Raw genomic sequence first — 27,568 nt, forward strand, 5'->3', positions numbered from 1 at the left:
AAAAAAAAAAAAAAAAAAGATACAACTGTGTCCTGCTCTCCTTTTCACTTATTTCCTTGCCATATTATCACCTCTCTGCACTTCATTTTTCATCCGTTTCCAAATCTGCCCCTGGACCAGCCAGTGGCAAGGTACCTCTTATTTCCAAGATGGCTTCTCCATCTCTGCAGAGAAAAAAAATTAAAGAGAGAGAATTTGTGAATTTTGGAAAACATAATCAAATTTCAGAGGAATTTTGGTTTGCAAGTTGTTGGTTTTTTGAAAGAAATCTTAAATGGTTAGTTCACCCAAAAATGAAAATTCTGTCATTAATTACTCACCCTCATGTCGTTCCAAACTTGTAAAACCTTCGTTCATCTTTGGATGAATTTTCATTTTTGGGTGAACTAACCCTTTACTATTTTTGTGGAAACGACAATAAAAAAATTTTTCAAGGTTCTTTGATGAATAGAAAATTCAAAAGAAATGGATTCTTTGCTGAAGTCTTTACTGTGATATTTAAACAATTGAAAGCAATTTAATGCAACTTCCGACAACTAGTCTGGTATTTCTAGTTGTCTTAGTGAACTTTTGGCTTTATTCTTTGAAGTGAGCCACATGTTAGCTTTGTAAACCTCTCTCAGACAAGGAAAATGGCAAAAACAATCACAACCAATGATTCTACCTCTGTCCAGGTCAATAGCTTTTTGGGAGCAAAGTTTGGACATTTCCGCTTCCTTCAGAAGATTGTTCTTGTAGTCTGCGGAGACGAACAGAGATATATTTGTCCAACTCTTTTCACAGGTGGTGCATTTTGAGAAGAAATATGAGGTAAACTCACCCAACTTCGTCTCCTCTTGGTTGCTTGACTTCACTTCTGGGATGCTTCGCTCACATTCTTTCTTAACACATGATGTGTGGCCCCTAGATATATGACACACATTGACAGTTGATGCTTTATGCATAACTAATGTTCACAGATGGTGTTTTTAACATCAGTAGGTACTCACACATACGTCACCGTCGGCAGAGGTGGACTTTCGACTTTCCGTGGATCAAAATCCTGGCCTATGTTTTAAAAAATGCAAATATTAAATCAATTAATTCAATTAAATAAAATAATTACATAATATTTGAGCATACAAATGTCATATATTACCGACATGTTATATATAACTATATGGCTGAAAGACACTTCTGAAGTGCAACAAAGACATTTACATTATATATACAACTGAAATATAACTACATGCCTGTTTAGAGCAATAAAAAGCAAAAAACAGATGGAAAGGATGAATAAAAGGACAGAAAAAAACCTTGTCTTTTCCGGTGACGTGTGAGGAGAACGACAGCCAACACGATAAGAGCCAGTAAGAGGAGAGTCGCCAGGATGTAGCCCAGCTGCTGCAGGAAGTGACTCCTTTGCTCTGGCAAGATGACGTTGATTACATGTGGCGGCACTTCCACCATATTGGTGTCTAAAAGAAGATTATCAAGTATATGTATTGGGGAGTTTGGCCTTGAACTTGATCATTTTTTGTCATTTTTAGTAACCACCAGAGGGCCCTGTGCTACTTAAAAAGATTTATGCTACACAGAATCTTTTGCTGTGTAAATGCACACTTCAGCACTCCTCAAGGAGAGATATTACAGATTTAATCATAATCTGATTTCATGCCCTCTGAGAAATGAGACCAACATCATCTATGCTCCTGAGCTATTTATTCAGCTTCACATTAGCTTACATAGTATGACATAAAATAAATACTGCATAAAAAAACCCAAAAGTATTACGCCCCAAACACTAAGCAACTGAAGGTAACAAAAGTATATTTCAACAAAATAAGAATTAACATGTAAGGGCTTGACCCTCAGCTAAAGACAACGGAAGAAGCAGTACAGAGAGATCTGGCATTAGGGCTAAACAGATGTTGGAGGTGATTGTTTCTGGAGTTCAAAACATTGTGTTGGCAACACCAAGGTCATGGGATTGACTCTCAGAAAATACACACACACTGATAAATGTATACCTTGAATGCATTCTAAGTGGCTTTGGACAAAAATATCAAACTTGCGAATGTAAATGTTTTAAGCAGCACAGTTTGTGCACTAGTTTATTTTAATTGTACTCTGAATTCTGTGAGAAGTGCCGGAAACTGCCACGTGTTTTTCAGCTAGAATTAGATCCACTGTTTTTTTTTTCCTGGCAGGAAAACATGGATTTAAATAAAAAACAGAGGGAGGATGGGGGAAATGGGGGAGGTACTACCTGGTTTATTTTACTGAGTGACTTTGTCATTTTGCTTCCACAGGAAAATTAAATAAATTAAACAAATAAGCCAAACTTGCACCTCTTTGTCTATGATACAGACATAATAAAGACACGTAGCCTCTTTTCCTAGAAAAGAAGTATTATGAGATGTGGAAAATCACTCAGGGACTATTATGTTTGGACATTACAAAAGAGCCATGGCTGCCCTAGTGAAAAATAAATATACAATGTAAAATAAATGTATTTGAAATATATTTATTTCATGCTAAGTATGCTAAAAACACATATTTACATGTTAATGTACTTAATATAAATATCCTTCAACTGTACTAAACTGGTATACTTAAAGTCTACTAAATTGGAACAACTAATTTTGTACTTAATGCACTTTAATAGTGCTGAAGTCCAACTAAAGATATACTGAAGTACATTTGAGTGTGCTAAAGTGGAACTACTGCAAGTATACTTCGGGTAAAATTTAAATATCTTGCATTTAAAGACCAATATTATTCAAAGGTCATACAATCCTCATCAATAGTGGCATTAAAACACATTTTAGACTTAATATCAAGAAATGTGCATTGTGCACAAATAAAGTTTAAATATAACTTTTATATCAGTAAGTCTTGAAGCGAAATGTCAATAAATATGTTACAAGATTTGAGCTACACTTAATATGAAATAAATGTATTTTAAATATTTTACTTTTTTACTAGGGAATAGTGTTAGGTATTTACACATTTTCTTTTGTAAAATAGTTTTGTTTGTGTGAGAAACTCACCATATATACATAATACATATGCACATTACACACACATATATTGAGCAAACAAAAACTTTTATTTTGGATGCGATTAATCGCGATTAATAGTTTGACAGCACTATATATATAAACATTTAAATAAGTAAGAATCCGTATTTTTTCCAATATTGCAGTATTGATTCTAGGTAACAAACCTAAAGAAAAGTATATATGTATTGTATTGAAAAGGTGCATTTTATGCATGAATAGTGAATTAGACATTTGCAATAGTGTTGGGTATTTACTATTTTTTGTAAAATAGTAAATAGTTTTTGTGTGACAAACTCATCAAATATATATATATATATATATGTTTTTGGCAGTAATGTAAATGCCCTGATGACTCTGAGATAGAGAGCGAGACTGCTGGGTTACATTCTGGTTGTAAGATGATCCCTCCTCCTCCAGAGCTGACGGTGTAAGCGAGTGCTCGAGACAGGAAGGACTGCTGAGCACTGAATGCTAACAAGGGGGAGAGAGAGTACATGTCCACGGCGAGCGAAAAGGTGGGGGGTTCAACAGCGAGATATGGAGAAATACAATTAACCTGCAATGTGCCAACGCCAAATTCACGCCGATCACAACCATCCTCACCACCGATCATCATCCTCATCCTCACCGCCACCAACAGCGCGAGCGTCCTCATCTTTTTTCTCCTAAGTGAAATGTATCGGGACTGCATGGGATCTTTATTCTGACAATGGAGATTGAGAATATCGTGGCCAACACCGTGCTGCTGAAGGCGAGGGAAGGTAAGAGACGCGCAATGGCGCAATCAATTATCGCTGAACGCGTCCTAATGAATCCCGTATTAACTTTATCACGGACGAGGCTGAATTCAGCGTCTTATTAGATCCGAGTACATCCGCCACATCTGTATACAGTGTGAATGGGCTTTCAAAAGTGCTCTCTGATAAATAGCATCTCATTTAGTATGCTAGTACGCACTTACTACGCTCAGTCTCTTCTGTCAGACCCCTAATGGAGGTTACTGTGTATTTTTCCCTGGATTCATAACGCAGAGACCGCAGTGTACACCCATCCCCGTCTCTTCACCTGGGAGGGAGGTTGAACTGCAGTTTTAGGCCGCAAGGTTGCCCCTCTATCTGCGCACAAAGGAGTGCACTGTGATAGGAGTGAGCTCGGTTTGCTCCTTGCTGGACCACTATCTTATCTGTAATAAATTAGGTATTATTAGACCACTCGATTCTGACTGGGCAAGCGCAGCATTGAGCGATCAAATGTGGTATTTTTATTTAAACACTGTCTAAAAGGATATTTTACCGTTGCCCATGGCCAGAGCCGATCCTAGCATTTTGGGGGCCCTAAGCAGATTTTCAAAAGGGGCCCCCACTACCTACGGTTTCACCTAAGCACCACCTCCCATTCTCCAATACACATATCCTACTGACACCGTATTGTAAATTTTTTGAAAATTGTCTTATTTATCTTTCATGATATAAATATGAAGATAAGCCTATATTTCATATTATATAAAAAATTTTTGTTAAATTTTAAATGTTTGACCATTACTTTCAGAGAAATATATAAAAAATTTAAGATTAATGCTTTAATAAAGCAAAAACACCTGCCAATGGGTCATGAAAATTAGTATTATTTAAATTATTATTATGAATTATTATTGCTCATAATAATCTCTTTTCTAGATTGGCTTGTTTTAGTCCAGCTTAAAATGCAAAAATATATATGTGCAAACAAATATGTAAATACTGTTTTGACTTCCTCTGTATTTCTGCGGTTCATTGACCATTACTTTCAGAGAAATATATAAACATTTAAGATTAATGCTTTAATAAAGCAAAAACACCTGCCAATGGGTCATGAAAATTAGTATTATTTAAATTATTATTATGAATTATTATTGCTCATAATAATCTCTTTTCTAGATTGGCTTGTTTTAGTCCAGCTTAAAATGCAAAAATATATATGTGCAAACAAATATGTAAATACTGTTTTGACTTCCTCTGTATTTCTGCGGTTCAGCGCCACCTCCTGTCAGAAAATGAGCTTGCATTTTTATTCAGCCCGTCTGCGTTTTTTTCCCCCCAGATCAATGTGAAAATCAGACCGAATTTAGTTTAACTGGTCGCTAATATAAATATATACATAAGCTAATATATGTTCTAAAAATCTAAACAATTCGGATAATAAGGTATCTCGAATTATTCTGGTCTTTTGAATTGCCCACGATAACACCGTGCATGACTCCGTTGTTTCACATCTTCAGAGCTCTCATGAAATGCCGAATTAAATCGACAAATCACAATGCAGCAGCCACCATTTCAACATCAGCTTTATAAAATCCATCACTTACCCTTATCTTGCTCACTTTCTTTCCTATTTTTCCTTGTCTCTGCAGCAGATTGAAAGTGCCGCGCCGTTTTGACACGAGTTGGAGGCGGGGCCTTGCGTAATTTACGGGGGCCCTACGCAACTTGTGTAGTGAGCATATAGGGCCGATCGGCTCTGCCCATGGCAACGTTGCTGCGCTATTTTCATGTTTCTCGTATCACTCTGCATCGACGCAAGTTTGGAGAATCAAAAGTTTAGGACAAATGCTCACACTCACAGTAATACAAATTGCCTCGGATGACAGTATTTATCTTTTTTTTTTTGTTTTACCTCGTAATTTTTAATTGAAATGTCATAACTGGATCCTCTAGTACAAACAGCAGACTTTCTAGTGATGTATGCAGGACTTCGCTAATCACTTTGTCTACTCAAACCATGCCTACTTTTGAGTGCAATAAAGGGTTGTGGCTAGAAGGGATACAGCTACAGCCGGAAATGAGGTAAAGTCTCGCTATAAAATAGAAATAAATTAAATTTGCTACCTATCACATGCTGTTTTATTGTATTTGTCTACACCTACGCATAACACTTTTTGACTTTCTCAGTTTATGTAAATCCACATGGGGCTCAGAATATTATTTGTTATTCACAGTAAATTCACACTTGTCTAGTACAAATATGTCGCTTTGTTTCATAATTACAGTGTATACGTTTTTCTTTATTTACCCTCAAAAAATGGAAGTGAAATGTGACAACATGCCCCGGTGGGGTACATTTAGTGGTCGACCGATATATCACCAAGGCCGATATATCGGCCGATATTTGGCATTTTTTTCAAATATCGGCATTGGCCGATAAGTTTTCCTGTTTGGCTGATGCGTTCGAGGTGGGACTTTTATTTTGACGGCGCCCCGGACATTTATTTTGACGGTGCTGAGAACGGCAGCACCTGAACACACAGTGCTCACATTCTCCCTCTTGTTCGCTGTTGTCGTTAACAGTTCTGTCTAAATACGGATATAAGTCTGTCTAATTATCAGATAGAATGGTTAAACAAAGGAATTAAAATGTATACAAAAAGCCTTATAACGATTGCTTTTATATTATTAGTAATAGAAAGGCAAACATTATAATACTTTCTTGTTTGCCGTCAGCATTCAGCAAATACGCATTTATATAATTTAATAAACATCTATAAACATCTAATTTCAAAAACCTTGCAAACTTAGTCGGATCCAGTTGTGAGATCTTGTGAAATGTGCATGTGATGTGCATGTATTCATTGAGACGCGCGATGGACAAACTTTAAACTCGTGATTTTAAATTATGCTGCGCTTTATCCATTTGCCCACTGTCATATTCATGTCATTTTCACTGTGTGCTGTATGTAAAATGAGTGTTACCTTGGCTTTATTTGAAAAAATATGATTCCCAATGCACACAAACTTCCCAGAATACTGAGTGCCCTGTTGGTTACAGTATTTACTTCCTTTTAATTATATTTTTATTAAATATTTATTAATTTGTGAAAAATACTTTGTCATCTAAAGTATAAGTATGTTTATTTAACACATGAATTTTGTTAATCAATTTTCAAATGATTTAAAATTTCTTAAATATTAATTAAAATAAATAAAATGATATCGGCCATCGGCCGCCCTGCATTCCAAGATATCGGCATCGGCTGTCAAAAAAAAACAATATCGGTCGACCACTAGGTACATTGTAACATCTGAAGGGCTTGACCATATGACAGCTTAAAATGTTTACTGATCTCATGAAAAAAAATACAAGACAAACTAAAATATTTTGTCGATAAAATTTTTTTTTTTTATATGAAATAATGGCATTTTTTTAAGAATTTAAAATAATCTGATTTTATAGTTTGACAATGAACACACTGCAACCATGCTTGGGACGGCCCACATAAATAAGGAATTTAATTTTACTATGGTAAAATAAATGTTCAGCGATATCTTCAAGATGTTTTGTATTTTGGCGCACTTTTTTTCTCTATATAATGTTGATATGGTAACTAGTAAATACTGTAAATATTGTTATGTTAGCATGTGTGGAAATATTTAAACCATGTGTGTTACAACTAACCCCCGCGTTACTTTGTGCCCAGCGCTCCCCTAATTATTATTGTTCAGCGTGACAAAAATTAGGCAATATTGATGTGCGCATGCCCAGTAAGCCCTGGTGGCCGTAGCTGTATCCCTTCTAGCCTGAACCGCAATAAAGGGGCAGTCACACTTTTAATTCCGTTGATTTCCATTCATATGGATGCAAATGTGAAGATGTTTCACAAATTTGTATCATGGGAAGCCGTATGACCAATAGATCAATACGTCATTTGTAATGTGATGAAATTATGAAACTGCAGAGCATGATGTCATATCATGACCATTGCAGTGTCAGAAGAAATTTAGCTTTCTCAAAGTTTAGTGTGACCATGGCTTAACGCCCATATCTCAAAATCCAATCAAAAACCAAGAACACTCAGATGTACATCGTAAAATGGAGGAAAAAATGTGTCCGTACTTCCATTTCATTGCGGCTTTAATATATTCTGCAGAGGCGGACAAATGACTCAACTTCATTACTTGAGTGAAAGTACAGATACTGCTGGTCAAATATTACTCCATTACAAGTAAAAGTTGTAAAGACAGATTTTTACTTAAGTAAAAGTACAGAAGTACTTGCTTTTAAAAGTACTTAAGTACCAAAAGTAAATTTCCTTTTTTATGTCAATGCACTGTTTTATTGTCGTACATAATACTTGCAATAGACAATACTCAAGTAAATGTACTTAGTTACTGTCCGCCTCTGATATTCTGTGCATAAAACTTTTGATAAATGTTTAGTAGAAGTGGCTCAGGTGCCCCAAGAAAATAAAATGATAAAACTAGGACTATTTTTCTAAGCGGAAGCTTTAAAATTGAGATGAAACTGAAGTAGGCATAGATCTTTTCTCTCATCTGAGTGTATTGTATAACAGATTATCAAAAAATAGAAAATGTTGGGGACTTGGTTCTATACATCAGTTGTTGATTTGATTTGGAGAAATTTACAAGGTCAAAGTAATCACGTACAATAAGATCTATAACATGCTTTCAAACAAAATAGCATGAATTTTCATTTCATGCCAATTTTAAGATAATCTACTCAATATTTCTATTATTTATTTGCGAGGTTATCATAAAATGCTCTAGAAATTGAGTATCTTCAAAATTTCAACCTGGGACATAGAGGGCCTCAGCAAAGATTAAAACAATCTAACTTAACCACTTAAAATGCTTAAAAAGACTTAAAAATTAACGTGTAAACTGACATTAGATGTCTTGTTTATTTTCCCACAGAATAACTGGTGTTGTTGTGGTTTTTGCAGAACATAGTTCTTCTTCTGGAATAACATTAAATTATGCTTAATTATTTTAACCAATTGACACTCCTAGTTTCTGTTAATAAAAAAGTGGGAAAACAAACAGTATTGTCATCATTACAGCAGAAGTACTCAAAGAAATAGCTTAGCCTACATAGGAGGTAGCTTTGTATATTCTTGGACAATCGTGGTCTTGGTGTTAAATAGATTGAGAACCACTGCTTCTTTAAAAGGCATTTTTTGTTCACAGTTGCGTCAGTAGCTTTCTATTTTCTTTGATTGTGTTAGTTGATTTGATATTCTTCACTTCTTGTTTTGTTAGAGCAAGTATCAGGTTGTGCACAGTTATCTCACATAGTCCTTGGCTTTCAAAAATAGGGCTGTTCTTTATGATAGGGCTGAAAAAATGCATATCTGAGGTCGTCTAAAATGATTACATTAATAAAGTTTACAAATGGAAAGGTTTCATCAAACGATTTAGGTATTTAGCATTTTCTAGGACCTATCTTTCATCAAATGATTTAGGTATTTGGCATTAAATATGGATTATTTATTTTGTACATTTTATTTAGATTTTTGCTATTTAATTTTTTATTTTATAGATTTTATATATCTTTAAAATTTGATTAATTTATAGATCTTAGATTTTTTTATTTTTTTTTATTTTATACATTTTATATATTTTTAATTTAGATTATTTAATTTGTAGATTTTATTTAGATTTATAGATTAGATTTTATTTTTATTTTATAAACTTTATACATTAGGTTATGATTCATTCGAATGTACAAAGGAAAGCAACAGGTCATTATTTCGCTCAAGTTTTTCCACTGTTTTTAAACTCCTCATTGCCGTAATCTTGCAATTATTATGAGCTCATAAATGCTGTAAGCACAGTATTTTTTTTTATTAAAAGCAAGATGCTGTTTAAAATATTTTTAGATGGAGTACAGCAGGACATGCCAACTTTCCAAAAGTGTTTTAGGTCAACTTCCCAAATATATTTTAGAGGAATGCTGAAACGGCATAATCTTTGTGTTTCTTCAAAGGTGTGTGTTTCTGTTTGTGTCGAATAATGAGGAAATAGTTGGAGTTATTGCATGTCTGTAGGCAAATTGATTTGCAGTGAAAGTGTTTATCTGATTTTCTTGTTTTCAGCCAGTCATCTTGCTCTTCTTCCTGTTTATCTTGTTGTGCCGTTATGTAAATATAGAAAATATGTTTGTCTACCTTTACATTAACTGTTCCAAAAACTGCTTATAGCCTTGCATAGACAGACCTTTGACTTGTGGCATGAAGGATGTTTATTATTGTCTCTTTCTTTGTCTCACTTCAGCGGTTGCTAATTTCTGTACTTCTAGTGTAGATTGCACAAAGTGTATCGTGTGTGAGGGTTTGACTGGTCAAACAGCTCAGTGGTTGTGTGTGTGTGCATATTATTGCATTAGTATTGAGTGAGTAATGTGTTGTCAATGTATAATCAAATGCAAGAATGAACATGTTGTACTATGTGCATCTGTGCAGTGTGAATTTACATCTTAGATCTTAATTATAATTAGGAGAGACTGCTGTTTATATTAGATGTAGATCACAATGCCACTAAATTAGCAAACTAAATATTTTTAATGGATGTAAATGTAGTTAATTACATTAAAAATTTAGATGGGATACAACAGCCAAAGACATTTGTATGCATGTGTACATAGACCAACAACCGCTCTCTCAGACAGATTGACAGGCTTGATTGCAAAACACATTGCTATGGATTTCATAAGGAAATGATACAAACAATAAGATGCAGATTAATCACCCACTTCTTACCCCAAAAGTATTTGACCTCCCAAGGGTAATTTCAGAGGCCAGCGGTTCTCAGTCTGTGTGTTTTTTCAAGAGCATGACTTGTGAGGCTGTCTGTAATGTTGCTGGAATTTGCAGTCACTGAAATTACAGTAAATCCTGGAGGATAAACTCTTCTCATTCCTCTGTTTTGAGGAAAACTGTTTTCCCGGGAATGCTTTTGGCCTCAAGACGGCAAGCTTTTGATTACACTCTTGAATGCTGCATGCATGTTTTGCATTAAACAATTATGTGAAAACAAGGTCTGATTATTTCAAATTATCGTACAGGTTCAAACTTTGCCAGCTGTCACGATCTCTCTAAAGGCAATGCTCTTTTGGGATAAATAGCATTGATTACCAGATGTACGGAGGAATGTTTGTTTGTTTGATTGATTCAGTAGGCCTACTCAGGAAAAATAATGAGAGAAAGGATTTCTGGAAAACAGTTCTGGAAAACTTGTGTTTCTGGCCTTTGTGACAGGGCAGGGCTCCAGACTGCGACCAACCATTTTTTCTGCTGGTGCGACTAATTTTTGTGTGCGATCGCACTGGCGCGACCACCGCATTGTCCAACTCATAAGCGCTGCCATTTCTGTTACATTTGAGAAACATCAAATGGCAAACTAAACTAAAGCAAAACTAAACCGCGCTACATTTCAGCTGCGCAGCGCGGACCGTTCATCAGCTCGCACCGCGACGCAAACAAACTTGTCCGAGCTCAGAACAGCTTTACTCGGGAGCCAAAGTTGATTTTGCGACACTGTTACTGCACAGATGCAACAGTGCTGCGAGATCACTGGATCACGACATGGCGGCGGCGGCAACAACAATACTACAGCGAGAATAAAAGTTACGTCTTCTTTCTTTGCGTGAACATTTGGGCGGCGTTATGCAAATCTTCCCAGATCGTGACGTAGGTATGTGGGGGCGTGTTAGAATGAGCCGTTTTAGGTAGGTGTGGCTGACTCTTAACTTTTACAAAGAATATCTCTTTGGATTTGAGACTTTAGTCTTTGCAACTTTACAGATCTTCTTTATGTACCAAGAGCTTGTAACACTCCAAAGAGAAAGGAAAAATTGAAATCGCATCATATGACCCCTTTAATGGGATGACCAAAACATACTTTGTTTGTGGTAAACAAACACTTATGTAAAATTAAAAAAAATACATCAAATCACAATTATAACCAGTTTATAACAGCAGAGGAGCACTTATTGGCTTATTAGTCATTCATTTCTACTTTTTTTCCCTATATTTTGAAATGATAAAATCCCTATTATAAAATATAAAATCATCAACAAATCAGATTTTGTCAGATCTTTACACTTTTTTTGTGTATGAAGTAAGTAAAGTCACAAAGTGCCTTGAAAAACAAACTTTTCTTCAATGCTACTAAATCACACATAATCACTGAAGTTGGTCAGTTCCATATACTAGAAGAATAATGGTACATTTAATAAGAGTGGAATATATACATTTTCTATATAAAAATTAGATTTTGCACTTGTTACTGTTGTTAATAAAAGTAACATTTGTATGCATCTTAACTCAAGCTTAGTGCTTTACTGTCAGATCTGTATAAAAAATAAACAAAAGAAAAATAAACAAGAAATGGACATGTAATATTATTAGTAACTGCACTTATTAATGCAAAACAATAGTAATTTTATGATTAAATGATCTATATTTTAATACTCCCGCACACCACCCCAAGCGCTACCAAATCTGCTCCTGATGCCACCATCTGTAGAACTTAGTGGCGCTGGTGCCACTGCTCTCAAATGTTAGTCTGGAGCCCTGCAGAGGGTTATTCAGTTTTTTAAAAACATTTTATGTATATGAATATTTTATATATCTGTTTACTGAATGTCAGTAAAGCAAAGTATGCACATGGATGTACACGTTTTTTTCACACTCGTGTGGAATAAATCAATGCCAAAAAGGCTGTATCTATTTATTTTAACCACAGATACAGACTGACAAATAATAGTAAAGAGGCATAGTGTCAATTTGAATTGTAATTTGCATTGAGTTCATCTTAATAGTTTCTCACCTTTTCTCTCATAGGAGGAGGAGGGAAACGGAACGGGCGGAGCAAGAAATGGAAGGAGATGCTCAAACTGCCTCATATCAGCCTCTGTGAGGAACTTAGACGCACTGTTGGTAAGATGGATGTATGAAAGAGAGCATTCAGAAAATCTGCATTCAGACTCGCAAAAACATGGTGCTTCAAGCTTGAATTGCTTTAATGGTTGGAAAGTCCCTCCAAACAGAATTTAGATACGGGTCAAGGGGCATGATTAATTGTGTTCATTTTTTATCGCTTTTCATGTTTGTTTTTTATAATTAATTGCACTAAACTGACAGTCCTAGTTTCAAGGTATTAAAAATACCAGTTTGTTTGTATTTGTATTACAGACAAACAGTCCTAGTCGTGCAGGACTGGATACCTTCCAACCACAGTGGGTTTTTTAGTGGCTTAAATGAAAGTTTGCAAGTAATATCCTCTCTCATTAGTGTGATTTGATGTTATTTAAGAGTTGTCCATCTATATATATGTATATATATATATATATATATATATATAAATTATTGTTTACCTTACTCTTTATTAATCAGATTTATATTATTAGCCATTATTAGCAATTAAAACGGTCTCGTGTTATGGGCCAAATTTTTTTTTAATTACATTTTTTAAAAATTAAGGCTTAAATAATTATGTGCAGATACCATTGTACCATATTTTTCACCCATAATAAATGAATTTCAGAAAAAAAATTTTTTTTTACTTGTTGCGCTTTGTGTACCCTAAAAGGAGTACATTTAAAAAAATGTATTTTAATTTGGTTCCTTAAAAGGGTTGGTTTATTTTGTGGTTCACTAAACAAAGCATACTTGCTAATGTACTTCTCATTAAAGGCTTGATATTGTTTAGAATGTTGCTGTCAGCTAAAAATGTATTCTGGTGTGTGGGCAGGTGTGTGTGTGTTTGCGTCAGACAGCTGTAGACCGTGGCTCAGTGAGGAAGTCCCGGCTGAGGCTGTTTCCTCTTGGCCCAGAATCCACCAGGCCCGTAGGGTTCCAGAGAGTCCTGCAGCACAGGGCTCAGCTTGAGCTTTGCTCACCATCACTGTGATTTGGTGTCGTGGCTGTATGCTGAGTTTTGCACTTTGTGTGTATATGGAGGAAATCTTTTATTAAAGGGGTCATATCATACATTTCAAGCATTTTATTTTTCCCCTAAAGTCCACAAAAATGTTAGTCGGGGGCTTTGCACCTCAAACAGTCTGGTTAGGTTTTTCACCTGATTTTCCACCCTCTCTGGTACATTCCATGAATATGGTACAATTTTGTGTCAGGTGACTTTATTTCTAAATACAGGCACAAATTTCCATGTTTTGCTTTGAGACCTATTAGATATGTTGAGAAATTATTATCTAACGTTGAATTGAAAGCATCTAATATTAAACAGATAATGATATACCTTTTTAAAATATTTGAACCCTTTCAAACAATGACTGTATGATTTTGAGATCCATCTTTTCACACTGAGGACAACTGAGGGACTATGTGCAACTATTACAGAAGGTTCAGAAGGAAACACGATGCATTAAGAGCCAGGATTTGAAGATCAGGGTAAATCGAACTTATTTTGTCTTCTGGGAAACATGCAAGTATCTTCTGTTGCTTCTTAAGGGCAGTACTAAATGAAACAATATGATGTTTAGGCAAAATAAGAAAAACGTACACATCTTCACACCCCTGGCTCTTAATGCTTCGTTTTTCCTTCTGTAGCATCAGTGACCATTTGAGCCTTTTTTAATAGTGCATTTTGCAAATGCAAATAACATGCATTTCGTATGATCCCTCGTATTTGGTAAAATAATTAACATTTTGCAGATACTGCAAAGTATGTAACATTTTTACCAGAACTGTATATATTTTATCAACATTTTTAAATCAATAGTTTTATATTTCTCATTTACATTGCTCTTTTGTTAAAGCTGTAAAGTCTTGTACCTTTGTCTCTTCTTCTGATTTTCACAAATGTTTTTGCTTCAAATCAAATTTGTAATGTTGTGATTCACTTTGTAGCTGGTTGGTTTGGTTCATGGCTTATAACTTGAATAATTGTATTCCCCTATGGGGAAAATGAATGGGAAAATACCGGAACCAAGACTGCTGAAAAAGTATTTCAACTCTTCAACTAATTTTTAGCTTCAATAAATGGCCTTACTGCATTTGATTTGTGAAAGTTTCAGTGCATTTTCATATTACAATGAACTCTTTTATTTCAAAAAGTCAATTTAATATTTAATAATATGACTCTTTAAAGATAATAGATGAGGAAAATCATCATATGACAATGATAGGTTTAACCCTCTTTTTGTCTCTCTTGTTTATCACTCTCAGAGAGGGATTACACTAGCCTTTGTGAGAAGCAACCAATAGGTCGTCAGTTGTTTCGGCGGTTCTGTGACACGCAGCCCAAATTACGGCGGTGCATAGAGTTCCAGGATGCTGTGGTATGAAACCTCTGCACAAACATACATATAGTCTGCACCTCTCTTTAACTTCTCTTTTTCTTTTTCTCCCAGACTGACACACACATACAACCATCTCCATGTCAAAAATGGAATTGTTCTCTTACCTTCACTCTAATGGAATACACATTTTGTGCACCCTTAATAACACTCTTAAAAAATAAAGGTTACAAAAGGGTTCCCCAAAGGCCCTTTTAGTGAACAGTTCTTAAAAGAAACACTTTTTTTCTTAGTGAAGAACATTTTAATAATCTCAAGAATACAGGACTTTTTGTGCAACCAAAAGGTTATATGAATGTTAAAGGTTCTTTACTAACCTTTAGAACCTTTACTAAATTCTGTGATTTCATCTCTAATTTCAGCATTATTTGTGTGTGTGGGGTTGTTTAGGCAATGTATCAGGTGGCTCCGGATGAGAAGAGGAGAGACGTCGGTTTAAATATTTTAGACACATATTTTAATAATGGGGTAAATATTGTTCTCGCACACTTCTACATGCACGTGCACATTGAAAGAATTGCTGAATTAATGATTGAACTTGAGCTTCTCTCTCTCTTTTTTTTTAAATGCACCCTATCAACCGCTCTTCCTGTTTTCTCTCCCTCCTTCCCATACTGTAGTCGGCAGCTCATCTACCAGAGATCGCTCAGGATGTGGTTGGGGATTGCAGGCAGAAACTGGAACATAGTCCCTGTAAAGAGCTGTTCCAGGAGTGTACCAGGTAATAACAATGCTATTTTGTATCAAGCCAGTTCATTTGCCAGCCATTTACTGTAAGTAACAGCTATTTTGCTGTCAAGCAACATCTATGCAGTCTCTCCTTCCACTTTTGGTGGAAAAAATAATCTTTAAGACACCAAGTTTGATTTAATATTATACTACCGAATAGTACCGATCGATAATTTGGGGTCGGGTTCTGAAAGAAGTCTCATACTCACCAACTCTACCAAGGCTGCATTTATTTGATCTAAAATACAGTAAAACGGTAATATTGTTAAATATTTTTTATAATTTAAACTAACTTTTTTAAAAAATATATATTTTAAAAAGTTATTTTCAATTTACAGCATCATTACTCCAGTCTTCGGTCTCACATTATCCTTTAAAAACATTCTAATATGTTGATTTGGTGCTTAAGAGAGCTTTCTTATTATTGTCAATGTTGAAAACAGTTGTGCTGCTTCATATTTTTGTGAAAACCATGACATTTTTTTTTCAGGATTCTTTGATGAATAGAAAGTTCAAAAGAACAGCATTTTGAAACAGAAATATTTTGTAACATTATCAATGTCTTTACTGTCAATTTTCAATTTAATGCATCCTTGTTTAAAAAGTATTATCAACTCCAAATGGGCAAGTGGTGGCGTATATTCCAAATCAGCAATTTATTTTGCTCAAATCAGGCACAATGGTGCTTTCATTGATTTTTTTTTTTTTTTGGTCATTTTGGTCCTTGAGATCTCCAGTTCACATGCACATTAATTGTATTCCAAAGACTGTCCACATTATTTTTAAAAACAAATTACCATCATGAGAGTAATTAAATATTGCCAGACCTTTAATTTTTTAGTTGAACTATTCTTTTAAGATATGTGTTACACACGCTTATTTAGTTTATGTTTGGAATGTCAAGACTGAAGTGGAATCAGTGGTTTATCCACCTCTGTTTGTGGTGATACGTTTATGGATCTCAGTTTGTGTTTTTTACTTGTATTAGTGTGAAGACTTACAGTTATAGAATTAACCGTTAGCTGTAGTCATACTGTTTGTCCGAGTAAAGTAAACACGTGACTTTGAATCTAAACAGTGTTTTGTGTGTTTGTGTTTTGCCTCAGTCAGTCTTTTAGTTCTGTTTAGTTTAGGCTTCCTTTCTGTTTGAGAGGGGGTGAGGCGGAGTGCTTTAACCCTTCCTGTTAAATCTCTATGGGCACTATGTTTGTTAAAGTGTATGTTTATGTATTTGAGTGTGATAGCGTGTGTTACATTAGAGGGTAAGATGGCATCAGTTGCATGAGACTCATCTGCAATCACATTTGTACACGTCATCATTCAAGTTTTGAAGAGTTGCAACCAACAAGTAGAGATGCTACAAACTTAATTACATTTTTCATAGCATACAAGCACCTCCTTTTTTTTTTTTTTTTTTTTTTTTTTTTTTAACATCAAGGTACAAGTTGTTTTGTTTGGACTGTTTTTTTTCCTACAAGTTTTAGAAGTTCTTGCATGATATTCCGTCTTTTTTTTAAACAAAATATTTAATTTATTTCTGTTTGGAATTCATTTATATCAATTCAAATTTTTTAATTTATTTATGATGAGTAGCTTGTCTGTAATTTAACTCCTTGAATAACAATAATAAATAGCTTGTAGCAAACCGAGTATTATGGCAGTGCTATGGGACAATGATGGTAACAGAGCCTATTTGGTATTTTGATATATACTGTATAATTATCATATTCATGCACCATGGCATTTGTATGGTCTCTACACCTTCCTCAAGCATTCCTTCTCTTTTTTTCAGGATAGTTCGTGAATATTTAAGTGGAGAGCCATTCTCAGCATATCAGGAGGCGATGTACTTTTCCCGTTTTCTTCAGTGGAAGTGGTTGGAGAGGTCAGTAGCATCTCTTATCAGCCTTTCTGATTTTATGATGAATTTCACTTTTATGACGGATTATATACTGTTTCTAAGTTTTAACATGACCTACATACAACGAATGTTAGTTGTAATAAAATCACCTTTTTTGCAATGGCAATAGTTGAAAGAAAAAAAAAAACCATTATATTGCATCAAGTTCTATTTCTGAAATGATTGAGTTTTGTGCATTGAATTGACTTGAACTGTATTTTATTTGCAGGCAACCAGTTACCAAAAACACTTTTAGACACTACAGGGTATTGGGCAAGGGCGGATTTGGTGAGGTGGGTAATTTCATTACTGTTAGATCAGTATTTGAGGATCTGACATGACATATTGGAATATATAGTGAAAACCATGTTGTATATTTCAAAATCATCTATTCTAAACAAGTCTGTTATTTTGTAATGATTGTGAGTGCAGTTTTTATGACCTTTTTAATTGTCACACAGCAGGACTATCTAAAGGTGCACAGTTATTTTTTGCTAGTTGAAAAAGTGTTACACATAGAAATGAATAATACTTTAGAGAAATAACATAAATAATTAGGTGCAGTAATTGCTGCCTGATTCTTTCCACTAGGTTTGTGCCTGCCAGGTTCGTGCCACTGGTAAGATGTACGCCTGTAAAAAGCTGGAGAAGAAACGGGTGAAGAAAAGAAAAGGTGAAGCAATGGCATTAAATGAAAAACGCATTTTAGAAAAAGTTAACAGTAGTTTTGTAGTAAGTACTACTTTCTTTTTATTCCTCATTTTTACTTTTATCTTAACCTGTCGTGTCAGTTGCATGCTGGTCTTGTCTGTATTATTTGTGCAACAAACATTTGACTCCACTCTCTGCGATTCAGTTTCTGTGAGGTTCTCAACAGAGGGAAACTATTCCAAATATTTCAGGCAAATATGAATGTACTTATCATGGGATAAATCTCGTCTGGAGTAGTAGTTCATAACGAATTGCTGTGAATTGAATCATTTTCAGTACCTCCTGACTAGCTAAATCATAGAGAGATGCAGCTATTTGACTGTGATCCCAAATATCAACCATAAAAATTCATTTAATATTTGCTGTGTAAAAAAAAGAATTGACGCTATTTACATTGTAAACAAATATTCAAACAAAGCATATATCACCAAGCAGTCATATTACAACCTTGAAATGGTCACAACACACTTTATAGTGGAAACACATCCCTGATTTGTTCATATGCTCCTCTCATTATTTTCACTAGAACCACTTTTAAGGAATGCTCTATTCCAAGTTTGTTTATGTGCCACTTTGTGATGTTTCAAACAAAAATAGAGGAATCAAGGGATACTATTCCATTGTATGGTTCTCAACTGGGTTATTGGAGTATTTTTCCCATTCACTTTCTCCATGTAAAAACTTCTTGAAGAAAGTGGCTGAAGCTTTGAACCAAACCAGTCAGAAAAATTTGATTTTTCAGTGTGATTTCTGTTTTTATTGGATGAGTTTGTATTATTTGTTTTCTTCCATGGAACTCTTTACACTTCAGTATTGTTTATATACTATTAAAGTTTTTTTTTTTTCAGTATTTTGAATTGGCGTTTAATTTTTAGATTTTCAGTTTCCACTTTAATTTTAGTTTTAGTATCTGTATGTGCTTTTGTCATTTTTATTACTTTTTAAAATATTTCTATTTAGCTTTATTTTTGTTTAAGTTTTAGTTTGAATAATTTTCCACAAGAATATTTATATTTTATTTTACAGTATGTCAGGTTTATTTCAATTACAGAAAATGCTTTAAATAGTTTTAGTTTTAGTTTATTAACACTAACAACACTGCCATAGAAAACACAAGAATATATTCTTTCTAAAAATAACTCTAGCTGTCAAACTCCAAAAAGGATTTTTTTGGAGCAATGGATAAAAAAGGATAAATTATTAAAAATAATAATAATAATAAAAATGCACCAAAATAGTAATCCATCCAGCTTGTGTTCTCATGCACATTCAGATATGGCACCTCAAGACATGTTGCAGCAACTTTGATGTCAGAAATCAATTTGTTCTTGTCATTAGACTTAAATGTATGTAAACAAAGATTTACAATTACTAATTATTCACATTTTGGTCTGTTCTTTACACAAAGATATTGCATGGCCTCAGAGGTCTAATAAGATAGTGTACAAGTCATATGGACCACTTTTATGATGCTTTTTGGGTCATTATTGGAGCTTGACAGCCTCAGTTCCCATTTAATTTTACTGAATGGAGAAGAGTGGCCAGGACATTCTGCAAAGTTTCCACCGATGAAAAAAAAAAACTTTAGCATGACACAAAGTAAATAATTTTCTTTTTTGGCTGAACTATTCCTTTAAATAATTTGATGCCGTGGTACTTTTTCTTTTGGAATTCTAAACATTCTAAACCGAAAAAAAAAGTTTTTTTTTTGTTTTTTTTTTTTTATAACAGCCGTAGCATTTGATCAAAAACACAGTAAAATGATAAGAATTTAAAATCTTTTTTTTTTATATATATATATTTTAAAATCTAATTTATTCCTGCAGTGGCAAAGCCACATTTTTGGCAGCCATTACTCCAGCCTTTTTACATTATCTGTTGGAATTTGGTAACACAGTAAACATTCTAGAACCTCTAAAACAATGGATTTTAAAAGAACGTGTACAGACATAGCACACAGTGCCTGCAGTGTAATGTCGGCCTCTGATTCATTCCACTACAGCTGTAGAGCACCTGAGCCTCTGTCCACCCACCCACACACTAACCCACAAGCTCACACAGACACACACGACCACATACACACACAGGTTAGCTGTGCTTAGCATTGCAGCTGTGTGCAAATGTCTTTTAGGCATGTAACATGCATCTAAATTTAAAAGAAAGACAATGTGTGTGTGTGTGTGTGTCTGTGTGCGAGAGCATGCATGTGTGTGTGTGTGTCTCTGTGCACATTCATGCTACAGGCAGGAGCGATTTCTCCTCATGAACTACTTCACAAATGAGAACATCTCTGTTTCCTAGCAACGCTGACCAAACAGCAGCGTTAGAGAGCGGAGTCAAGTGCTCTAAACCCTAAACCCACACACACACACATGCGCGCACACTCACACTCCAGCCTCAGAGTTCATTCAGTATGTATAAACAGACTCATGTTTAAAAGTTGGGGATGACAAGTAAACTCTAACAGTATAAAGTGACATAATGCTGTGACTAATATGAGCTATGTTTGATGGGAAACAGCTTGTGCTCTCTTCACTGTTTCTCTGACTTTGTCTTCACCCTACTGTTCATTTGTAAACTAAATAGATAACTGATTATCTGTATGAATATGTGGGTGTGTGTATGTATGTATATATGTGTATATAATATATATATACTGTATATATGAAGAGTTTTTTTGCAAAAACAGATAACTCAATTTTTATTTATTTTCATAAATCATGTTTTTTGTTACCATGTTTTTGTGTTTTATTGTGTTAGTTATCTGTATTTTTAGTTATTATTATTTAATCAAAACAACCCAACTGCAGTTTGATTGATATTAATTGGAATGCAGGATAAAAAAAAACAGTTATCTGTTTTTGCAAATTAATTCTTCATATGTCTTTATATAGTTACTTTTGATTGCTCTTGACTTAAATGTTATGTTTGAGGTTGGTAAAAAAAATATATTTTTTGCATATTTTAGGCTGTTTTGTTTTGTTTTGCTTTTTTTTCCATGATAAAATACAGTAAAAAAGCTTTCTAAAATAGTAAGTACAATTTAATGTGATCAATTTAATGCATCCTTTCTAAATAAAATTATGAATGTCTTTATATATATATATACACACACAGTATATCTTTATTCAATAGAATTAGGATCTATAGTATAATATACTCCAGAGTCATTTATTAGTTTCAAATTTTAAAATCACCACTGCTGACATAATAAATGACCCGACTGCTTTAGTTTGTAAGCACTCATATTAGCTCCCATTGGCGTTATGTTTCACATAATGTGAAGGGTCCTTTTATAGTCCTCGTGGTCTTGTGGCACTGCAGGTTCCCACAGTAACATCAGCTTCTCGTTTGAGTTCACAGCCCTTTCCCACATCTGTCTACTTCTGAAACCTAACCACCCACAATGTTGGGTGTAACCGCTGAAGGGTAAGAACCCCTCCTTAACACAGCGGTTTTCAGCTTCTGCAGTGGTTCTCCTCACGCGTCACTCAGCAGATCACAGGACATGCTGGTGTAAAATAATAATACACTGCATACTGTATGATGTAGCTTTTGTGGTTTGCTAAAAGTCAAACATCACCCATCATTACCACAACTTCATGTTTCAGAACACTTAATACTAGCTATGAAACTTAGTTAGTCCTGCACTGTTCTATAGAAATGAATGATGCCTTAAATTGTATGATTGTTGAGTAGAGATGTGTGGTTACTCTATTAGTCTCCATGCTAGTAAAACAAAACTCTAAATAAATACAGTAGTGGAGATGCTGTAATGGCTAATCATATACAGTACATTTCCTGTGTGTCCATTTTGGATCAAGTTTAGTCTGTTTCTCCAGGCATAACCCTGTGAAGTTTTGAAATGTGTTTCTGTATATTACAGGTGCCAGTGATCCGGATGATTTATGTGAAAGTGTTCACACCTGAAAAAACATTCTCATGAGCTACATTTGACTGTTTGACATGCACCACTAAGTTTCATGTATCCTTTCTTCATGAATAGATAACAATGCACCTCTTTTTCTCTCTTTTTCCTTCCTAGGTTAGTTTGGCATATGCATATGAGACTAAAGACGCTCTATGTTTGGTGTTGACTATAATGAACGGTGGTGACCTGAAGTTTCATATCTATAACATGGGGAACTCCGGCTTTGATGAACAGCGTGCCATCTTTTATGCAGCAGAGATCTGCTGTGGCTTCGAGGACCTTCATCGAGAGAGGATCATCTACAGGTGTGTTTATTAATCTCAACACACTCACATTTTACAATGTTTATATGCATTTCGCAGAAATCTGCAAATTTTCCAGGATGTGAATGATAAAATGTCTACAGATTTTGTCTGGTATTAACTCGGGACATTTTTCTTTGTGTTTTGCATTTTTTTGAAGATACTGAGCAGTGGAAGGCATAGCAATGTTTGGCTGCGTGATTTGAATATATTAAAATTTTTAAGTATATTTTTGAATGTAAGGCTTTGCTTTCCGTCTATATTGGCAGGCATCGTATTGTATGCAAAATTAATATAAACAAATTTAGATTTTTTTGCATTTTCTCTACGTCTGTAATTCAAAACAGGCAGATTCAGGAAACAGTTCGTATGGAATTACCTGGTGACAGCAGTGCTAGTAATAGAGCAGGATTATTATATCATCTTCTGTCAAATTGCTTGATCAACAGTATCCAGATTTGCACCATGTGTTACAATACTGTTCAAAAGTTTGGGATTTTTATTTTTTTTTAAAGAAATTAACACTTAGCCAGCAAGGAAACATTAAATTGATCAAAAAGACATTCATGATGTTACAAAAGATTTCTGTTTCAAGCAAATGCTGTTGTTTTGAACTTTATATTTATCAAAGAATCCTACAAAAAAATGTATCATGGTTTCCATAAAAATATTATGCAACAAAAACTTATGATTTCTGAAGGATCGTGTGACACTGAAGACTGGAGTGATGATGCTGAAAATTCAGCTTTACAATCACTGGAATAAATTACATTTTAATATATATATTAAACTAGAAAACAGTTTTGTAACTGTAATATTTAAGAATATTCTGTTTTCCTGTGTTTTTGATCAAATAAATTCTTCTGGTGACCAGAAGACTTGGTAACACTTTATTTTAAGGTGTCCTTGTTACAAGTTACATGTACTTACTATTATAATAACAATAAATTATGCAAAATTGCATGCAAGTAAACCTAAGCCAAACCCTAACCATATAGTAAGTACATGTAGTTAATTAATATTACTGAGTACTTAAATATATAATTGCACTGTAACAAGGACACCTTAAAATAAAGTGTAACCGAAGACTTCTCTAAAAAAAAAAAAGTTACATTTTTTTACTAAAGTTATTAGATTTCAGCTGTGTAAAATGAATGTATTCCCTGTTTTTGCAGAGACTTGAAGCCTGAGAATATTCTCCTTGATGACCGTGGTAAGCCGTTTTTATTCACTACCGCGTTTTATGGCCCGTTTTTGCTTCTGTTTACCTTATTTACGCATATCTACACTTGGGGGTGGACTCTTGACTTTTGCTAGTAGGGAACAACAAAGCAACTACCTAGCAACCACATAGCAAATCCTTGGCGTTCACCCAGAACTCCCTTGCATTGTGACAGCGAGTTTTGCACAAGCAAAATAAAATGTAAACACCTTATTCAGATCATTAACCTCTAAGGGGAACATTCTTTTTACCTGTGCCATTTTTAAGTATGTCATGTTTGGGCATGTTAGGAATGATAATACTGCAGGTTTTAATGAGATGCTGTTCTTCAGGGCACATCCGTATTTCTGATCTGGGACTGGCCGTCCAAATTCCAGGGGGTGAGACGATACGAGGGCGTGTTGGCACGGTGGGATACATGGGTAAGAACCAAACGCATTCCGTATCTCTTAAGCAGTACTTGTCCTGGAGTGTTTGACCTCATGCTTCTCTCTATGTGTTTTTAGCACCGGAGGTCATTCAGAATGAGAGCTACACCTTCAGTCCTGACTGGTGGGGTTTGGGCTGCCTGATATACGAAATGATTCAGGGTCAGTCTCCTTTCCGTCGCCGCAAAGAGCGTGTGAAGCGAGAGGAGGTGGACCGCCGTGTATGCGAGGACCAGGAGGAATACACTGAGAAGTTCTCTGAAGGTGCTAAAGACATCTGCCGACAGGTGCAGACCTAATGCTCTTTGGGGGTTTTTTTTGTGCTGTTTTGATCTTAAAATAATGTCAGAATGGTCATATGCTAAAGACATCTGCCGACAGGTGCAGACCTAATGCTCTTTGGGGGGTTTTTTTGTGCTGTTTTGATCTTAAAATAATGTCAGAATGGTCATATTTATGAGTTGAGAACACATGAACAATGCCACAGTGTCATTTTAACCAGTGGGGAAACTCTTCTACTTTTCAAGTTGGGGGCGTCAAATAAAGAATTATGGCGAATTAAATTGGTATTGGGGTCAGTGACATAATGCTAATTTTCTTTTTTCAAATCTTAATGCATTCATTTATTCAAAGATGCATAAAAATGTAATTCATAAATGCAGTGCATCTCTATTATTAACTTGTTTTAATTTCTACAATAAAATTAACTTATTTTTGGCAGGCATTCGTTTGTTTTATTATTATAATATTATTATTATTTATCATGAAAAAATTAAGTAGTTATGTTAAACTATATTACTACTATTTGAGAAACCTATGATCAGTAAATCAAAGTAATGTGGAAATAAGCAACATTTATTAAAGAATTTATGATATTTGTAAATAAAATGAGCTTTTACCTTGAAAATTATATTTAAGAACTTTTTTAAATTAATGACTAGAATGTGTACATTCACATGTATTTAAGGTGCAAGGAAAATGACGTTTTACTTAATGGTACACCACATCACTGTTATTGTAGTATTATATAATACTATAATATTTAATAATATTTTAAATAATTGTAAAGCTTTATATATATATATATATATTTGAGTTTTGTTTTATAAATTCTAAAAAATTCTATTTAGCTTTAATTTATTTTATTTTATTTCAGTTTGTCATTTTATTACTTTAAGTTAAACTTATTTTAATTCAGTTATTTGCCAAAGCAGCTTTTTTCCATCTATTATTTGTTTTATTTCAGCTTTATTTCAGTGAACAAAAACAATTTAAATAGTCTTAGTTTTACAGTAGTTAATGAAAACAATACTTTTTAGAGTCATTAATTTTAAACTTTTTTTTTAAAAGTTCTATATGTTTTTTTTTTTTTTAAGCAGCAGCAAGTTGTAAATGTCTAAAAACTTGTCATGTGTTTAAACTAGATTTTATTTTTTGTCCTTTTCTTTATCATAGACACTCAGAATTAAGTTGAAATGTTGAATGTTGGCTGTAATATGTAATATTTTCTACATGGGAAAAAGTTCATGCGTAGTTGTGGAGGAGTATGTGTTGTTTATTCCTCTCTCATGGTGTCGTGGAAGATTGTGACCTCAGGGTCACGTTTACTTCCACTGGGATTTCTCCTCTTCTGTGTCAGCCTCACTTCTTTCCCTCTCTTTTCCTGGGCTCCACAGTTGTTATGTAAAGATCCAAAGGAGCGTTTGGGGTGTCGAGGTTGTGGAGCGGCTGAAGTCAAACTGCATCCTATTTTCCAAAACATCAACTTCAAGCGATTGGAGGCCAACATGCTAGACCCGCCGTTCTGTCCAGATGTGAGTTATTCATGGGCATTTATAAATTTTTATCTGCTTGATTAAAAAGACTCCTATTGGACTAAGCATGTAGGATTTTTCAAGTGGATGTTGGTCATATTCAATTTTTTTTTTTTGTAGCCACGTGCTGTGTATTGCAAGGATGTTCTGGACATAGAGCAGTTTTCTACAGTCAAAGGTGTAAACCTGGACCCTACAGACGATGACTTCTACCACAAGTTTGTAACAGGAAGTGTCTCCATCCCATGGCAAAATGAGGTACTACACTCTGGTCACTAGGGGATAATAATGTTCATACTACCCTTTGGGTTGTCAACATTTGTTAATATTTTTAAAAGAAGACTTTTACTCAGCAAGGCTGCATTTAGTTCATCAAAAATACAGTAAATGCAGTAATATTATGAAATATTTTTGCAATTTAAAACAACTGTTTTCCACATCAATATATTTTAAAATGTAATTTATTCCTGTGATGCAAAGCAGAATTTTCAGCATCATTACTCCCGTCTTAAGTGTCACATGATCCTTCAGAAATCACTCTAATATGCTGATTTGCTGCTCAAGAAACATTTTTTTTATTATCAATATTGTAAACATGTGCTCTGATTAATTATTTTGAGGGAACCGTGATCCTTTTTTCATTTTTTTTTTCGATAAATAGAAAGTACAAAAGAACAGCATTTATTTAAAATAAAAATCTTTTATAAAATTAGAAATACAATCGTTACTGTCACTTTAGATCTATTTAATTTGATAGCTCTGTGCTCTTATGTCAATATGTCAACTTTTAAGGATTTGTAGGAGAAACATCTGAGTTAAATGAGAGACCACACACACCAATTATTGATCAGTCTAAATGGTAATGTAGTCGTGATGTGAAGAGATGGATTGTGTTCTGTACAGTTGTGTATTGTGTGTGTTTGTATTTCAGATGATTGAGATGGGGTGCTTTAAAGAGATTAATGTGTTCGAGATGGATGGAGCACTGAGTTCTGATCTGGATGTGAACAGGCCAAATCCAGCGCCCAAGCGAGGATTCTTCTACCGTTTATTCCACCGAGAGGCAAGTGCTAGCGTGCCGCCCGCCGCGGTCAGAGGGGGTGGGGCTTGAGGTATTTTCTGGCTCTTTCCAAACAGACCTTCCTACCTTCATCTTTTGATTTTATTGCCAATACATCTTTGTTAATTGAAATCTGCATGGCCAAACTCAGGCATTTTTATATGAAATGTAAACTGACAAATATACTCGTTTTTGAAGTCAACATGAAACAATGTTTGCAACCTATTTTGCTTCCATAATGTTACGTATTACAGCTAAAACAGGATATGTGACCCTGGACCACAAAACCAGTCTTAAGTCGCTGGGGTATATTTGTAGCAATAGTCAAAAATACATT

At 34.5% G+C, this 27,568-nt stretch overlaps 2 protein-coding genes across 3 annotated transcripts in view; one reads left to right on the forward strand and one right to left on the reverse strand.

Moving 5' to 3' along the window:
• Window positions 1–10: 10 nt before the first annotated feature.
• Window positions 11–1,600, reverse strand: LOC107692711 (matrix-remodeling-associated protein 8-like). Its single transcript, XM_016491873.1, has 5 exons — window positions 1,296–1,600; window positions 990–1,047; window positions 821–903; window positions 665–739; window positions 11–164 (listed from the first exon to the last, which is right to left on the reverse strand). Exons 1-5 carry the CDS (start codon window positions 1,447–1,449, stop codon window positions 139–141), a joined length of 396 nt encoding a protein of 131 aa, XP_016347359.1. The 5' UTR covers window positions 1,450–1,600; the 3' UTR covers window positions 11–138.
• A 1,823-nt stretch (window positions 1,601–3,423) lies between these two features.
• The window catches only part of grk4 (G protein-coupled receptor kinase 4), a 25,913-nt gene continuing 1,768 nt past the window's right edge, over window positions 3,424–27,568 (forward strand). Inside the window, exons 1-15 of one of the 2 annotated variants that reach the window (XM_016491765.1) lie at window positions 3,424–3,805; window positions 12,658–12,753; window positions 15,004–15,116; window positions 15,525–15,602; window positions 15,755–15,855; window positions 17,656–17,748; window positions 17,993–18,056; window positions 18,355–18,495; window positions 22,520–22,710; window positions 23,883–23,920; window positions 24,262–24,351; window positions 24,436–24,644; window positions 26,034–26,171; window positions 26,292–26,429; window positions 27,103–27,283. In XM_016491765.1, coding sequence (XP_016347251.1) covers window positions 3,754–3,805; window positions 12,658–12,753; window positions 15,004–15,116; window positions 15,525–15,602; window positions 15,755–15,855; window positions 17,656–17,748; window positions 17,993–18,056; window positions 18,355–18,495; window positions 22,520–22,710; window positions 23,883–23,920; window positions 24,262–24,351; window positions 24,436–24,644; window positions 26,034–26,171; window positions 26,292–26,429; window positions 27,103–27,282 — 1,722 coding nt within the window. In that variant the 5' untranslated portion in view covers window positions 3,424–3,753 and the 3' untranslated portion in view covers window position 27,283. The remainder of the gene's footprint in view (window positions 3,806–12,657; window positions 12,754–15,003; window positions 15,117–15,524; window positions 15,603–15,754; window positions 15,856–17,655; window positions 17,749–17,992; window positions 18,057–18,354; window positions 18,496–22,519; window positions 22,711–23,882; window positions 23,921–24,261; window positions 24,352–24,435; window positions 24,645–26,033; window positions 26,172–26,291; window positions 26,430–27,102; window positions 27,284–27,568) is intronic. The other variant, XM_016491766.1, reaches the window with a different exon arrangement.

This window comes from Sinocyclocheilus anshuiensis, unplaced genomic scaffold (genome assembly GCF_001515605.1).
Source record: "Sinocyclocheilus anshuiensis isolate Anshui unplaced genomic scaffold, SAMN03320099.WGS_v1.1 scaffold50, whole genome shotgun sequence".
Classification (NCBI taxonomy): domain Eukaryota; kingdom Metazoa; phylum Chordata; class Actinopteri; order Cypriniformes; family Cyprinidae; genus Sinocyclocheilus; species Sinocyclocheilus anshuiensis.